The 17,311-nt window shown below is 45.4% G+C and overlaps 1 protein-coding gene across 2 annotated transcripts; it reads left to right on the top strand.

The window, feature by feature from the left end:
• The first annotated feature begins 2,621 nt into the window (after positions 1 to 2,621).
• Positions 2,622 to 16,359, top strand: LOC121604839 (proline-, glutamic acid- and leucine-rich protein 1-like). 2 transcript variants are annotated; one of them, XM_041934462.1, is made up of 6 exons: positions 2,622 to 2,892; positions 6,209 to 6,253; positions 6,615 to 6,659; positions 7,690 to 7,837; positions 8,675 to 8,836; positions 10,993 to 16,359. In XM_041934462.1, exons 1-6 carry the CDS (start codon positions 2,824 to 2,826, stop codon positions 12,108 to 12,110), a joined length of 1,587 nt encoding a protein of 528 aa, XP_041790396.1. In that variant the 5' UTR covers positions 2,622 to 2,823; the 3' UTR covers positions 12,111 to 16,359. The 2 variants fall into 2 exon arrangements, with proteins under 2 accessions (XP_041790396.1, XP_041790397.1); XM_041934463.1 differs by having other exon boundaries at positions 2,622 to 2,988.
• Positions 16,360 to 17,311: the final 952 nt, after the last annotated feature.

Below are 17,311 nucleotides of genomic sequence, written 5' to 3'. Positions count from 1 at the left end.
CTGCCATCTGAATTATTGATTCCTTCAGCCTGAAATTTCAGCTAAAATCTACCAACAGTTGTGAAATAATTGTCAACAGAATTTCAAGATGTTCCTTATAAATTTCTGTCTGCATGTGGCTCATTGACATGGTATGGAAAACGGTGTGGTTACCAGCCAATTAACACCCATTGTTGGTTTAGCACAATACCTGTACGGGGCCAACACGCCCTGTTTATTTTTGCTGACTTTAATCCAGGGGTTTAATGGGTTTACATTGAAACGCACAAACAAAACTGATGAGCAAGAGATCCAACGTGCATTTCACTGAGAGGGTTTTCAACCACAGGTATGAAATATGGGGAAAACAATAGGCCGGGCGGTGGAAATAGTTCAGTTTCCTTGTTCCCCTATTATGTCGAGGGGCTCTCTCTCTCACACACACACTGACTGAATGAATAAATGAGTAAAGATAAATAAATCTCAAATAAAGTGCAGTTTCATTAGCATTTCCTTTTAACTCTTACTCCACATGTGTAACTGTTTGCTAAAATCTTATTTTTCTACTGCTGATTCTTCATCCTAGCTCAGAGTCGAAGTGCAGAAAAATGAGTCTAAATGCAAAAAGTCTGTAGTTTGCTGCCCTCTAGTGACCAGCACACACACAGATGCTGGATTTGTATCTACCCTGGTAGGTTTTCACTGTGATGTGGATCAGGAGACATATGACAGGCAACCACCTCCTCTACATGCCACCGAGAGAAAGAGAAAGTACAAAAACCCGTGTTTCTAAATATACTTGACGGATGCATTGATTTTGTTTCACTTCTGCTTCACCAGGGAGATTTCCATTGAAATTCTAAAGTAACTTCCAAGGGGTTCCAGTTCAAGACAGTGACATCATTAAAAAAATTAATATGAATTTATGAGCACAGGCAAGCTTACAACAGATAAATCAACTAAAAACTACATGCAACACACAGTAGGTCAGTTGTCTGCAGTAACAGGATACATGCAGGCCTATTATTTGGATGTTTTAGCTCAAAATGACTAATCGTGACACAAAGGTACATAAACATTTCAAAAAAAGTGTCACCCAAAACAGTAGTCCTTCGTTTCAAAGTGCGCGGTGTGGCCGACAGCATTTTCCTGAACGGTGCAACCATTAGGAACAAACTATATGTTGTCAACGATATTTTCAGAACACTGTAGGACAAAACAAAAAAGAGGCAAGACAGAAGAGGCACATTTATAGACAGGGCAGGTAGGCAACATCTTCAGGCCCACAACACAAGGTCCCGGAGCCCCACAGGACTGAGGGGCCAAGGACTGACCTGACTCCACAGCAGAGGAAACCTCCATGAAACTGCCTCCAAGCACCCTGTCTTTAACATATACACTGATGATGAGTTTACTTTATAACAATCAAATCTGATAAAAAAAAACTCTCGGTCAGAAAAGTGACCAGGATCAGCAGAGACTGACCTTTAAGCTAGAGGATGATGACAGTAGCGCCACAGCTTGTCATGATAAGCAGGTGCTCTTGAAACATGTGACTTATTAGCCCTCATTTGCTTAGTTAGCACCGTATTAGCTACACTGTTTGCGCACAGAGCAGTTTTACAAGCTATCGCTAAAAGAATGGTTTGCCTCGATGAGAAAGCAAGAATGTTTTTAACGCAGTCACTACCATATTTTTTTTTACTATTTCTTTGTTTTAAGGTGTGCTAAATTATTTCTTCATCATGTAACACTAAAGTTGTTTGATTGTTATTGACTAATGAAATCATAGCTAACATGCCAGCATAACATAAAATTACTATATTTTCCCTCATATTGTTGAATGATCACTAACTATATTAATTTATGTTTTTAGATATATAGGCCAGAAGAGTTTTCTCCCAAGTATCATCGCCGTGTTACTTTACTAACACATAGGAAACAGCTAACATTAGCTGACGCTGTTCTTAGCTAACAGTTGCTTAGCTAACTAGCAATTCAGTTTGAGGTAGCTGTAGTGCTACATGTTCTATGTATTTTAGAGGGAAATGTACTTTTATAAAATAAATATACATTTAAGCTGTTTATTTCAGAACAGCTGGTAGAATATGAGGAACTGCTGCAGTTTTTAAATTTAGACCTATCTTTGCTTAACGTTAGGCTAATGTTAAGGTGTTTGCAACAATAAATATGGTTAGCATGTGACACAAGTCAACGCCATAAAGACGCCATGAACATATATGTAGATCCTTTTAGCTTTCATTACGTCTTCTACTTATTCACTAATTTCTTATGCACATTTTACTTGAATGGACAAATGAAGTCCTGTTTTATTGTGCGATTTCACTCGAAGTACTTATTTTGTTTGTAGATGTTTGGTTTAGATTTACATTCTTTTTAATATCTGAATAAACCTGGTAAAACTGGCTGTTCAGCTAGCCGCCTGTATTGCTAGCAGTCACGGCTCTTCTTCCGGACCGGACAGGTGTTGCGGGTGTGTGCTGAGCGGGAGTTGGCAGGGCGACAGTGTGTGAGAGGCCCAGCTGAGGCAGTCTCTGTGCGGCTGTTGCTGGGAGCTCCGGCCAATCAAAGCCGCGGCGCTCTGCGCTGCACGCGCGTCCTGTGGCTGCTGGAGAAGCGTGACATCATGCTCAGCTCCGACCCGCTCCGACAAAACAAAGAGTGAAATATCCGCGTCTCACTTCGGCCGACGACAGTCGACGACGCCGCCGTCCGCGCCGTGACATCCCGCGGTCCGACCCGTAAAAGCCACCAGCCGCGGTACCCGGGTGTGTGCGGCGGAGGCTGGGAGGGGCATCCGTCTGTCCGTCCGGACAATGGCGGATGGGGAGGCCACCGTGTCTGTGGAGCGGGACAGCGGTGATGGGGACTTGGCAGCCTAACATCCCACCTGTGCGTTAGTATTTTCTCTGTATAGCTTGGTATTCATCAGTCGCCATGGATCCAGAGAAAACGTTGACTTTCTGCCTCGGGCTGAAGGCTGAGGAGGTAATGCACCGCACAGCGACACTGCTGCCCGCAGCTGGCTCCGCTTCCTCCGCAGAGCAACACGCGTCCATCGGCCTGCGCTGTTGTTCACTACCAACTTGTTCTGTAGCATCTGTCCTCTCATGTCTGCGCCTCTGCTCGCTGCTTCTCTGCGTGGTTCTGCTGCAGGTTTGCACCACTGCAGCAAATGTTTTGTTGTCCGGTGAAGTCAGACAGGTACAGCTTCTGTTTTTATAGTTTGTCGTCAGTGGAAAGATTGTCTGTGATGCTGCAGTCGATGCAAAACAGCTGATTTATAGGAAGTTGTTTTTAGAGTTATGGAAAATTGAGAGGCTGCTGCAGACATACAGTCAACTTTCTCTGGGATTGCTAAAGGAATATTTGAAGTGAAATATTATTTCAGTAGTGGTTTGTGACTTGTTGATTTACATTTGAAGTTGACTCCTTGTTTGAGGCAGGGTGTCAGAGGAAGCCCGTGGTTCTGCACCAAGGATCTCACTCTCATTTATGCAGGCGAGAGTAAAAGAGCTTTTACTGCCAGATCCTCACAGCCTAATAAATCTAATGTGCAGCTGCTCGGCCAGCAGAAGAACGCCATACTGCTGATTCAGGACAGGACAGCACTGGCTGCCAACTGTGAAGATGATGTTTCCTTGTTTCAGGTCTGTTCTTGTCTCAAAGTACGTATGTAGGCTCAAACAACTGACACCTAGCACCACAATAAAAAAACCACATCAGCTTACATCTCAAAACGTGAGGAGTCATCTGCGTTCGGCCCGTCATACGTGTAAAATATCACCACAAACACTCTCGAGGGGAGAGAAAAGGACGTTTTCAAAGCGAATGTTCACATTCAGATGTGTTTTAGTGGCAGAACCATAATTAGGTGCAGAAAAAAGGACAGCTGGAGGATGCAGCTGCTGTTCTTCCTGCGGTGAAGTTTGTTTTAAAGCTGTTCTGGTCTGAACAGTTCCTGGCATGCGATGCTTCTCCTGGTCGAGGACTCGGTTCTTGTGCTGTCTGTATGTGTCTTGACATTTTTTGCGAGCTTCAGTGGAGCAGGAAGTGTGATGACAGCATGATGACATCAGCTTGCTTCAGAGTCTTCGCCTCACCTTCATCACATCTTAATCCTGCTGGTTTCATGACTAACCCTGACTCCATCACATGACGGCACGTCGTCGGTGCTTGTCGTCTAACATCCTGAAGCCGTTCACAGCCGGCCTCTGCTCGATCTTTCCTCCCCTCGTGATTTCTGGGTTTTCAGAAAGGTTGTTCTCCGCCGTTTTCGCGTCATGCAGGATGGAGGTAGTGACGTGCGTGTGTGGCGATGCCATCGAGAGCTCGGGACTCAGGGGTGGAAATCATTTGTGGTTGGCCTGTGGTCTCTGGGGAAGTCTGAATGATCAGTTCACACCCATGTGAGTGCACTCAGCGCCGTGTGGTGGGCTTACCACAGGAACCTAGCTTGACATCACTGACGGCTGAACATTTTCTCTCTTCACTCTGACAGTGCAGATGCTGACATTTGAACCACCTGAGCTTGTGTTTGACAGGTGGATATGCATGACGCAGCTGTTGGGTTTTGTTGCAGCACAGTATTTAGTGCTCTACACAAATCAGACACAAACACACATTTTCAGGACGTCTTATTTATCTATAGTTAGTGGCAGCAAAGTAGATGAAAAATAATTGTAATTTAATTCAGATTTTTGCCAGTTTCTTGCTCGTGTCCAGCTTGTACATTCAGATTTGAGCTCTTTAAATTCATAAAATCTTTTTTGTGTTTGTGTTTATTTCTAAGTCTTTTCTTTCAGTGTTATATTAGCACTAGTATGCAGCCTGAATGGCGCTGCCTGTGGTGATCACGTCCACGCAGCGTCATGTCGTGGCCACGCATTGCTGCCTGCAGCCAGATGCTTGTCCTATCTGTCCCGTGATCTGCACGTATGTCTTTGGTTCCACGTTGCTCTCCCACCACAGTGTCATGTAATGTTGTGTTATGCAGTATTCATAAACCTGTGGATGCATCAGCTGTTGAATAAGTGTGTACTGTGCACAGTTGTGTATGAAACACTGCAGTAAATATGAGTGTCTGTAGGCTAACTAACATATTCAGTCAGTTGTGCAGCCTCGGCCGCGTGTGGAGTTTGCTGCTTTTTATATTTTGGCTCTTTCTAACAGACAGTAGTTGTAATTCTGAACCTGTTAATAGCTGTGTGTGCCCTGGCTTATATGCATACACACACACACACACACACTGCAGTCATAGGGCCAGCATTGTTCCCCGTGCTGAGTACATAACCGGCGGCCAGTTGTTAACAAAAGAGGTCTCATTTACATGGCTGCGGGCCTGTTGTGCAACCAGGCAGCGAGCCCCCAGTGTCTCCACATTGTTTTTGACGCTGGCCCCACGTCCAGCAGCACACACACGGGCAGTTTCTTCCTTTTACTCACAGCTGGCCTCAGTGACATTTACAGAGGCGTGAGTGACACACAGAATTTTTAAGTGTGCACGGTGACAGAGTGGCATTTGGACAGGATGAAGGCACACACGGTGTTCACTTCCACGGCAGATGATATCTGGATATTAACGGTGCTGATGTGCCAGCGTTCGTTCGTCCTGCCTGATGGTTGTAGGTGTCAGTGCCTGCTCAGGTGTCAAAATAATCCCACGAGGAAACTGATAAAACGAGCAAATATTTGAGTTTTAGACTGTTTGTCAGACAAAACAAGCAATTTCAGATAAGTCATCTTGAGCTTTGGGGATGCATGTTGGTTATTTTACAAACTAATCAGCTAATCGGTTTGCCAAACAAACGATGAGCAGAGAAGTCGGTCATGACAGTAAGTGCTGGTTTCTGTTTGTGACTGTTTTCATGCACGTGTGTGAGCAGCAGAGAGAACACGAGGCGCTCGCAGGGTGCCTTCTGTCTGCTATCTGGACCCACAGAGGAGAAGCAGGTTTTGATAAAAAGCCTTTGACCTTCCCATCCCCTTGAAGAGGCAGCGGTGCAGAGCGACCGGCGTCTTCAGACCGGAAAACAGGCCTTTAGTGGCGTTTCTATTCATGCTTGATTAAAACGTTCGTTTCTCGTGAAGCATGTGTCCTTGTCGGGTGAAACACGGCATGCTGATCTGTTTGTTTATTATTCCCGTGCATCGCTTCTCTCGCCGCAGCTCCGTCTCAATCATTGTTCCTCTCTCTGTCTTTTTCCAGATGACCATGTCCCTGCAGGGGCTGGACGGGACTGAAGCTGCCACGGTAGGGAGCTCGACCTTCAACCGCGGCTCATCATTTCATACCGCCGGATGATATAAAGCATGGCTAGAAAAAGCCTCTGAGCGTAACCAGAGTGGTTGCTATGGCAATGCATAATTATTTGTTAGCACTTCTCAGTCTCATGTGTGGTGGCTATGTACATAACAGCTTCAGCAGCGTCTTCTTGCTGATTTATTGTTGTAGTTTCAGGTCTGGCCTCCTCTCCCCGAGCAGCGGGGCTTCCAAACATTTAATATTTAACGTCTGGGTTTCATTCCTCACTTCTCTTCTCCCTCACACTGACTTGCTGATGATTAAGATGTCACTGTAACATTCTCAGCGGTCCTCTCGTTTCTCGTTGTAGGTGGCTGTTTCTCAGAAGGAGGCCGACATGCGCACGGTTAATAAGGTGTGAGATTTTTTTTTGCAAAGTAACCTTAACCTGGAGCTGCCGACAAACATGCTGTCGTCTAACTTCATCATCTTAAAGCTGCACTTATTGATATTTTAATGATTAAATGTGTCATGATGTGTCACCTTTGGGTTTTAGGGCCTGCAGCTTTACTGTGTTGGTACAGTCTCAGGCTCTGCGCTGTTTAATTTCTAGATTTATTCTACTCTTATTTAAATTTTATCTCCCTCTTGTTGTTTATTTCTTTTGGTTTCACTTTTTATCTGTACTGACTGTTGTCCTTGTGCCACTGGGGATCAATTAAGTTTATCTTATCTTCACTGGCAGCTGTATTCAGCATAAAGGTCTGATAAACCCAGTGAGCATGACCTGCACGTCACCAGGCCGCAGGCAGACACAGTTAGAGATAGAGCAGGCGAACGCGGTGGAGCGTTTAGCAGCTAAAAAGCCAGATATTTCCTGGTGGAGACCAAAACGGAGCTAAATAAGTCATGAAGAAGTGAATATTGGACTCGTCAGGTGAAATAAGTGCTAATGTTTCTCCATGTCCGCCATAATATAGTGATGATATGTTAGTCCTGTGTATACAGCTCTATGTGCAGGTTTAAGACCCACCTGTTAGCTTTTTGTGGAGCTTTACACCACCTCTCATGGTCTTCATGGAGTTTTCTCAGCTGTCAGAGAGATTAATGATTTGTCACCACGTGTTTTAAATGGATGGAAACTCAGTCAGGTGATAACAGGTGGTCGTAAAAAGAGAAGGGAGATTATAACCCTTGTGTCAGATTGGCAGATGTGAATGACCTGCTGCTGCCCTGACCTTATCTTCTGGGTAAAAGCTGTAAAAAAAAGACTAATAAGTGGACCCTAAATCAATACTGTTCAGGTACTTTGTTGAGGGTCGAGAACCAGTCAAAGTGAAGCCAGTCAAAGGGAACTTCAGAGCCAAACCAGCCACTGCTACCTTACCCCTGCAGTGACGTGATTCTCACTGCGGTGATGTGTGATGCTGTGTTTTGTCCACCAGGTGGTGAAGCATCACGGGGGTGCTGGTAGCCGGCCCGTCGTCAGTCCCAAGTACTGTCCCGGGGTCAACAACAATCCAGGTTACCTGTGTGAAACGGGGCACTGCTGCGGAGAGACGGGCTGCTGCACCTACTATTATGAGCTCTGGTGTGAGTCAACCGACCGTCCTCTCCTCCTCCGCAGCCTGTGATTGGGTTTCTGTTGTCGTGACTGGATGTGTGAAACCAGAGTGCAGAGAGGCTCGTCGTCCAGATCAGACCGCGTCCACGTCTTATTCTCGATCAGACTGTCCCGAACACCTCACCAGCAGAGACGAGTTTTCAAACTGATCGAACTTTGTCTCATCTTCATTAAAGTGTCACAGAATATAATTGAAAAAGACATTAACTATATTACTATTTTGCATCATAGCATTTAGGTACAGTATATGTAATGAACGAGCTCTTTGGGCTTTTTGTTTTGTTTAATTTTATCTAAAATACTGTCGTGGTTCAATAATTTAAGTAACAAAAGAAGGTAAATGGTATTTTGTGATTGAAAGTATTTTACTTGTTTTCAATAAAATATTTGGAAATAATAATAATAATAATTAAGTGAACAACGGGAGGCACCAAACAACTGTTTTAGGCTGTTGAGTTAAATCTGCTCTTTAGATCTAAAAAACATCACTTTAGGATGACGTCTGAAACTGTTTCTATATAAAAACTCATATAGCAGCAGACATTTACAGGTAAAATGGAGGCTTACGCTCATGCTCATCAAAGTATTTATTTATTTCTGTTACTTCTATTATAACTGAAAGCACTGTATTCATGAGCCATCCTTGAATGCAAATTTATATATGTGGTAAAAAACAAAAGCACAACCTCAAGTATGTTGTCTAAAAGTTGATATCATGGTCAAATAAGTAATCTGAGTAGATCTGAGACAAAACTTGAATGTTTTTTCGTTGCTAATGATAAACACTCGTTTCCTGTTCTCTGCAGGGTTCTGGCTGCTGTGGACGGTGCTCATCCTCTTCAGCTGTTTCTGTGCTTACCGCCACCGCCGGGCCAAGCAGAGGATCCAGCAGCAGCAGAGACAGAGGGAGATCAATCTGATCGCCTACAACGGAGCCTGCAACTACCCTTCCTCCATGCTGGACCTCAGTATGTTTCTCTACGTTACTGCATGTCACATAGTTTTTCACTGTCTGGATCTGTTGTCTGCAGAGTCTCTTCAGATTTCTTTAACCACGTGTCTGCAGTTTTGTTTTTATTTGGACCTCCATTAGGCGACATGACGATAGGCAGAAAAAAATGACATGAACAATGAATAATGTAAGCAACAAAAGCTTACCTTTAAACCCATTAAGACGATATTAAAGCATGAAGAATAAAACAAAGACAACAGAAACATTAAATGATGAACATGATTTAGAAAGGACAACAATCAGTAACCATCAAATAAAAGATCATCCGTGCTGCAAAGACAGATAAAGCAGAGGTATTTTACTTCAGGTGCAGCACTGATCAATAATCGCTAACTGTCAATTCAAAACTTTTAACTTGAACTTATTAAAACTTGATACACCCAGCGGTGTGTCGATCCTTCTCCAGCCCGTCGGTGGCGCTCAGCTCCAAACCTGTTGCTTTATTAATGTGACTCAAATATACAACAAACAGTGTGTTGTGCATTTGTTGAGGACTATTAAACTGTTAAACTGTCGATTACTGCACATTTTGTGGGCTTGTACATAAACTGCAGAGTCCGTGTTAACTGAATGCGATAAAGTGCAGTGTTGTCTTCGCTGATGGGTTTTTAGTGGCTGTTGGACAACGATGTGTTCTGCAGCACAGAGCATGTTGCAGAGTAACGCCGGTTCTGTGATTCCACTACCTTTGGTGGTGTCTTCAAATGTTAATTTAAACACAAGATACTTGTGCTCAAAAAGAGGATTCATTCTCAGTGAAGAACCTTGGAGCTCTAATCTGCCTCTATACCTGCCAAAGAGCAGTGATTCCTAACACGTCTCTGGGGGTCATCAGGTGGAAACCTCCCTTCAACAGTGTTTCGCCTACTTAGTCCCACGACACCTCCAGGAGGTTAGGCAGTGAACTCCTAGAGTCACCCCCCCTAGTGCCAGTTCACACTGCTCCTACACAATCCAAACAGCACCGCCACGTTCAACTGACCCAGAGATGCTCCAGGTAGTGGCCAGTACCGATGCTACCATTTAACTATTGCTAATGCTAATGCTAACCGCTAGGAAGAACAGAAGAAGACAATACAGTTCCGATGCTACCATTTAGCTAATGTTACGTGCTAACCGCTACCTGCTAAGAGGAACAGAAGAAGACAATAAAGCTAGATTCACCTATACTGTTAATGTTAATTGCTAGCTACCAATACTAACTGCTAAGATACTATCATACTCTCACCACTTTAGCTATTAGCTGCTACAATGCTACCACAGGCCTAGATGCCACATGTAACTGCCGATTGCCACACTACCATCATCTACACCTGCCTCTCACCAACTGCACCAAAAAAGCGGGGTGGGAATACAAACCCTGGTTCGGGTAGGGGGTAGAAAATAAAGAGGTAGAGTCAAAAGATGAAAGTAGGGATTGGATACAGACCCTTGTTCGGGTAGGGGGTGGAAAATTTAGAGGGTGCTGAAGGTGGAGGCCTAAACCACACACTATTTAACAGCCTCTTCTAACATTTCCTTCAAGAAGCAACAAACCCTACCATTTCCTTCATAGAGCAAACAAAGCAGGAAAACAAACCCTAACATTTCCTTCAAATTAAACAACGCAGTTCCAGTTACTGAAATTGAAATGAGCTGTAGGGCAGCAGACAAACGCAGCAGACTGTTCTCCAGTTTCCCCATTTTAGGATCAAATGTCACCTGAGACACAAGACAGTTCAGCCAATATGAGCCCTGGATTTTAATATTTCTAATATAACGTGAAGAAGCTGGGTTCATCATGTGTTATTAAGTATGAACTACTGTAGCAAAGCTCAGTGAACCTGTTGGTAGCAGTGCAGGTCGTTGCTGCCCTCTGCTGGTCGGGAGTGTGAATAACTCCTGTCACTGCAGTTAAAGTGGGAAGACTGATGAAACCTGACGGTTGTGTTGTTCTGCACTGAGCTGCAGCTGCACAAAGATAATATGTGGCGAGATGTGCATTAATCTGAGAATTGAAGCAGCATTTAAAAGTAATTAAGTAATTACTTTTCTCTTGTAACTAATTACTTTAATATATGTAATTGACGTACTTTTGACTGAAGCTGTTACATGATATTTCTTCTGTCTCAGGTTTTCTGGCTTCCTTCAAGCTGCCCTCCTATGAGGAGGTGGCAGCGCAGCCCAGCACCCCTCCTCCACCTTACAGTTCTGTCTTCGCCCTGCAGGGAGGTGCCATGGGGGGTCCTAGCTCCTCTTACCCCCATCACCACCACCACCGTCACCCCTGCCCTCCCTACCTGGGCCCCGGTCCCGGTCCCAGTGGCCTGACTTCCTCCCAGAGCTCTGACAACTACACCAGCTGCTCCTGCGAGTCGTGCTCCCTCACTTCCCCCTCCAGCACCTCCTTCTCTGTCCAGGTGACGGACGAGACGTACGACAGCAGCCACATCTCCACGCCCAGTGAGGCGGGGGGCGACTGTGCTGTCGTGCCAAGAGTTGCAGCCAGCTTCGCACCAACTCCTTCGCCGCCACCTCCATTGCAAATTCCACCTGATGTGATACCTGCGGTCACTCCAGATGTCATACCTGTACAAAGACGGTCCTCGAATGGCGGCGAAGGAGTCTCACCTTTAGCGCCGCCGCTCTCTCTGCCGTTACACTCTCGTCCCTCCCACCCTTCTCGCCTCCCACTGTCTCCCCTCATTCTGTTGTCCTCCCTCCCTCCTGGTCAGGTCCATCCTCTCGTCCTCTCAGACCCGCTCGGAGCCGCGGCCGTTCAGAAAGAGAAAGACGAAGAGGCCTCGCCTTGCGGTCCGACCCCCAGGCCCACTCTGTCTCCCCCCAAACAGGCGCTCTTCTCCTCGAACGTGGCTGTTTTCACGCATTGCATTAGCAAAGAGGAGCAAAAACGAGAAGAGGAGGAAGAGGAAGAGGAAGATGACGAGGAGGATCATTTCCGGCACCGACGGCTAACGGGCGACTCGGGCATCGAGGTGTGTCGCTGCCACGTGAAGAGGGAGGAGGAAGAGGAGCAGAAGGTGCATTTCAATAAGGGAGGGAAGGAGGCCGCGAAGGTGGTGGAGAGGGCGGATGTGCTGCACGACAGCGTGGACTGCTCCCTCCGAGCGAAGGTCGCCGCTCAGTCGCCGCTCCTGGACGACTGCGCCGAGCAGCGTGGCCACGTCTCCTCATCCTCTGGCATCGTCCAGAAGACAGGCGAGGCGGTCGTCGCCGTGGAGACCTCGTAAGCTGACGACCAGGGAGATCAAACGAGTGGCGTCTTCAGATCTGAAGGAAAGTCTCGCAGGTCTTATTGAGGGAGGGGCTTCAAATGAGAAACTCCACGAGAAGCCGACACCTTAAAGTCCTGTTGTGTAGTTAATTTATTTGTGGTTCAGGAGGAGGAAAATGTTTTTCTCTGAAGAAAAACGCTGATGAACTTTCTCTGTCTCCATTCTCACACACGCTAACCGAATCATTCTACCACGGGCTCAACGTCCCTCCACCCGTTTACTCTTCATCGCTCTTTTCTCTCTCTGCATGACACAACATTGCAAAAAAGAAGGAAAAAAAAGAAGCATTTCAGCTCTTTTGAAATGAAATCCCTCCTTCGGGGTCAGGACCCCACATCTGAGGGATCATGAGATAAATCCGAGGGGTCATGTGACGATGACCAGGAGGAGACAGAAGAAGAACAAAATCTTTGCTGTTTGGATGTGAAGTCGTGGATGGTTTTACCTCTTTGGACGTTCAGATGAAACGATCTTCGGTGGAGCCGCTCACAGCGTCGAGACATATGCAATGTGTGGTGGGGTCACACGGCAGAAAGGTTGGGGGACACCGAACATCCCAGGCAGGTGAATCAGCATCAATAAACATGAACAGGACTGTTAATCATTATTGTAAGAGGACCTTCATTCTCAATCGAGCAGCTCTGACAAACGGATCGCCTTCTGTGATCTTCATTTACTTTCCAACTTCTGGAAAGGTCGGCGGTCGAACTCGTGACCTTTGTTGACCTTTGTTGACCTTTGTTGTTGTGGGGTGAGTTTTTGCTCTCACCCGCCTGCTTCCCTCTGAAATAATGAGAGAAGGCGACTCCAGACTGATTGGAGAAGTGTGTGTTTTCTACATCGTGTCTTATGTTGCTCCCTGAAGGAGAAGAGGGGGGCAAACATTGATTAAAATGTGTGGGTGGCAAAGCTTTACAACGGTGTTCTGACTTTACGTTGTTGTTTCAGACTGTTAACATGGTTATGCTGTTTCTTTAACTGACTGTTTGACTTTGGATTTACTGCGTTCGGACGTGTTCCTGGTCGCTCGTTGCCGTTTTTGCAAGGCAGCGTGAAGTTTTCACGAGGCAGAAACTTTAAGCCTAATCTCGTCACTGATGATGAATGTAAAAGGTTATGCGGAAAAAAAACACTTTAACTGTTTACGGAGAATTTTCATAGCGTGACGCTTGACTGAAAACCTGGAAAAGTGCCCAAAACTGCAGCCGAGTGCGGGCTCCGAGGAGACAGTGCCCATCGTTATGTCTGTCTGAGTCCAGAGGTGCAAAGGTGTAGATGTGCCAGGTGAGGGTTCGGAGTCAGCGTCAGAACAAAGCCTCTTTTCTTATTGCTGTGGCTCAACGTGCGGCCACTTCTGAGAGCTGGACTTCTTTTCTCTGAGTGTGAAGTACCTCGTCGGTCGACGTACAGGTGTGCGGTGTGTGGAGCGCGAGGTCGATACCTTTGATTGACGCTCTGTACTTCTTGGTTTTGTCGTGGGACTCGTGAGCTCTGAAGCATGAAACAACATTTAGAAAGAAAGAACGTGTCAGACTGTTGCTCATGTGCGTCCTTTAGCTGTGAGACAAACGTCCCTGCGGCTCGTCGTCCAGAGGCCGCGTCGCCGTGTCCTCGGCTCCGTCGGACGCCTGGAGGCAAAGCTTTCAGCTCATTCACAGCTGTGGGAGTGAAAACTTTCAGCTCGATAACCTTTATTCGTCGAACCGTGTGTGTTTGTGTGCAGATTAACGGCAGGTTTGAAAGTTTCGCTTCTGTTCGAAGCTCTTTGGCTGCGAGTCACAGGTGCGTCCCACAGGTGGACACACCTGTTCATCCTCTGAACACAGACATGAACATTTGTTGGCTAAAGAATGGAAAGTTGTTATTTCCTCATCAGTTCTAGCTAATGTGTGTTTATCCAGGTGTGGTGCTGAATGTAGACCGTCTGTGAGGCTTTGTATAGTTCACTGCTGCTATGTGAGCGCGCGCGCGCGTGTGTGTGTTTTCTGTGCATAGTCGTGCATCAGACGGGCGAACATTTCCTAGCAGTGCTTAGCAGTCTCTTTATTAAATATACGCTGTATGTAGTACATGTGAGACTTGCAAAAATAGTATTTAGCAATAGTATTCACACTTTTTTCCTGACTCTAGTTCACGCTGGTCGGTAGGAAATGAACTGCTGTGAAGAAGACTTTTACCTCTTTCTAACTGATCCGAGAGCTGTGCCGGCCGGGGGCCCCCGATTGTACATAACGCCGCCTTTTGGCTTAAGGTTTCTCCCGAGTGCAAACTCTGATCTGGTTCTCCCGGTTTGTGCCTCTGGTGTGTTCCCGTTACGTTCAGGTCGCGAGCGCCTGAAAACAAACACCTGACGATCAGCTGCTCGCGGCTGCTCTGGAGGTGTTTCCAGAGTCTGGACTAACTCATGTCCCTGCTTCATTGAACCCAAATGTAAAACTTTCATATGTTCTCTTTGATATTGATGTTCCTTCAGTAATAATAATAATAATTTCTTTGGCTGTGAATCACATCCAGTTTCTGCACATTCACAAATATTCAGGAGGAAAATGACGCCAGTCGTGTGATTTAGGGGGAAGTTTGAAGTGAAGCCACATTTTCTTCACTATGATGATTAATGTTTTTCATAAAATGACTCAAAAATACATGAAATTATTTTATTAAGCGAAACCAAGTTGATCGTTTTATGTCGGAAAAATGCTGTGCTGACCTTTATTTCACTAAAATTCAACTTGGATCCGTTTTTATTGGTTGCCTTCCACTCGTTGTTAATGATCGATCAGATGATTGATTGATTGATTGATTGTAGGTTGGGGTGTGAACTTTTTTTCGGCTTCTGATTGGGGGCGTGTCAGAAGAACCACTGAGTTGTGCAAACAGCTAAAAACTGACCGACTGTTCAGTTTTCTTATTGAATCTAATCTTATTGATTCTGATCGTCTCATCATGTTTTATCAGCAGCTGATGGATTTTCTCGTGAACGCGATCGACTACTCAGATCGGTTTTCTTTATTTTTAGACTTTTGTAGTTTTTGTTTGAAAATGCTTACTCAGCAGTCTGCTCTTTATGAATTTGTAGTATCTTTTACAGTAGCTGTGTTGGCGATATGTAAAATATACTAAACGACAGCAGATGTCAGACACAGGAAATGAAGAGAAACTTTAAAAATGTTCAACCCAATGCAGCAGACTGAAGATTAGTTTATCCGGGTGGTTGAAAAAAGATGAGGAGGATCCTGAAAGTGTTTTCAAAGCTGGTTATACACAAGAGGCACAAACGGGGGGCGAGTTTTACCCCAACTCTGACTTTACATTGAAGCCAAACTGGTCTGAGGTCAGTGTAAATAGAACTAGTGTGATTTTCTTTTGCCTTGTCAGCGTTAGCGTGTACAGACAAACTGCGCTCCTGTTGCCGCTGACGGCCGAGGCCTGATGTAAGACTGTTACCTCGCTGAGTTTTGACTGCAAAGGACTGTTTACTTCTCCTCATCAAGATAGTATTTACTCTATATTTGTACTGACTTTATTTTGTAATGCCAAGAATCGAAGAATTAAAAAAACCCACGCTGGACAACGAAAGATCAAACTGTGTTGATTCAGGATGAATCCGGACCGTCTCCCGGGAAACGAAGCGTTCTCCTTTTCCTCCTGCAGCTACCAGATTTCTAGAAGTATCTATATGTGATTGTACGTGGAGTAGTTCAGAGTAATATTACTACAACCGTGGTGTTCTTTGAGGGTATTTCTACCTGCAGCTCTTCAGCGTGTCGTGCGCATGTGTGAGAGAGTTCTCGTCAGCCGTGTTGTCGTGCTGTTAAACCACTGTCGCTTATTATGAGGCCAAAGTTGACCGTCGTTGGTATTTGTTAACACGATATTTGTCAGTAGAAATATCCGATCATTTTTACGTCATGGTGAATATGCAGTTGGTTTTGTATCTTGGTGTATAGCATAGAGATTTCTGATGCATACTCTGATGTAAAATCCAAACAATGAGACGCTCTCACGTTTTTAAAGATTTCTTTGGTTGCACATATCCAGGTGCTTTTTTCAGAGGGTGGGGCTGTGTTTAGGTTTCTTCCATTTGAGGTTTTTTATTTTTTTTTCATTGATGCTCATTTGGGATTCTGCTGCGTTGGACGCAGACCTTTGCGCTACTTTATTCGACAAAAACTGTGGATTTTGTGTCAAAATAAATGCTAACAAGTGCTACAAAACACGTGTCTGTGCTTTTTTAGAGCTGTAGTTGCCAGGGGTACAATGTTCTGCTCTGAAAGACAAAACTTATTGAAGCAGGGAGTGAGCTAAGAAAGACGCCCACTCATGAGGAGTCACTGTGACTCAGGATGAATCACCAGGCTGCACTCGCTCCATTCAGGAGCAAAGGATCCGAGTGATCCGTCATCGTGTCTGACTGACAGCGGCGTGAAGCGGCGACGACGGTCACAACCTGTGGCATGACACCAGCGACGGCCATGCTGTCATACCTGCTTGTAATATATCACCTGCTGCCGCGTGCCTCGACAAGACCGGCCTGTTGGTGTTCGTTCCTGTCATTTAGAAATACGAGCAGAGCAGAAAAAGTCCAAGAATTTACTTTCCAGCTAGAAATGTGACTCATTATTACCTGAGCCAGGTGAAAACAGGCGACTGTCCAAGGTCCCACAAACTTTAGGGGCCACAAAAGCTCCTGGATTACAGATTTCTTGGATAAACTCAAAATCAACGAACTCCATAAGGGACCTAAAGGTTGGCCCTGCTTGTGTTATCCAACTCATGAGACCAGTTCTAGTCACTGTGTCACAACCAGGTAGCCTAGAAACCTGCATGGATTAAACAGAGTGGAAGTAAGAGGGGCTTGATGTGGGATCTTCAGCTCATTTTTGCCCCGGGGGCCTCCTGCCATGATTATTCCAAGCCTGGTGTGTTATTGTGTGCAAACTGTCATAGAGACTCGATATTCTGGATCAGGAGAAACGATGATCCAGAACCACAAAACCATCCAGTTAATGATAAAACATGTGAGACAACATGAGCAACATTCGGCTGCAAGCATTTAAGTGAAAAGACATTTTGGCTGAGGCTGCTGTGGGCACCTGAGTGGTGATTGGCCATCACCGAGCACGTGTTTTTAGCACCACCTGGTGGTGAATTTGGAT

The sequence above is a fragment of the Chelmon rostratus genome, chromosome 3 (assembly GCF_017976325.1).
Source record: "Chelmon rostratus isolate fCheRos1 chromosome 3, fCheRos1.pri, whole genome shotgun sequence".
NCBI lineage: Eukaryota > Metazoa > Chordata > Actinopteri > Chaetodontiformes > Chaetodontidae > Chelmon > Chelmon rostratus.
The sequence above is the reverse complement of the archived record's forward strand: the minus strand, read 5'-3'. Positions and strand labels throughout refer to the sequence as shown.

Coding starts and splice junctions, on each gene's coding strand:
- LOC121604839 (XM_041934462.1), top strand. CDS start 2,824: ATGGGGAGGCCACCGTGTCTGTGGAGCGGGACAGCGGTGATGGGGACT. Junction 6,254..6,614: donor ACGGGACTGAAGCTGCCACG/GTAGGGAGCTCG, acceptor TTCTCGTTGTAG/GTGGCTGTTTCTCAGAAGGA. Junction 8,837..10,992: donor TTCCTCCATGCTGGACCTCA/GTATGTTTCTCT, acceptor CTTCTGTCTCAG/GTTTTCTGGCTTCCTTCAAG.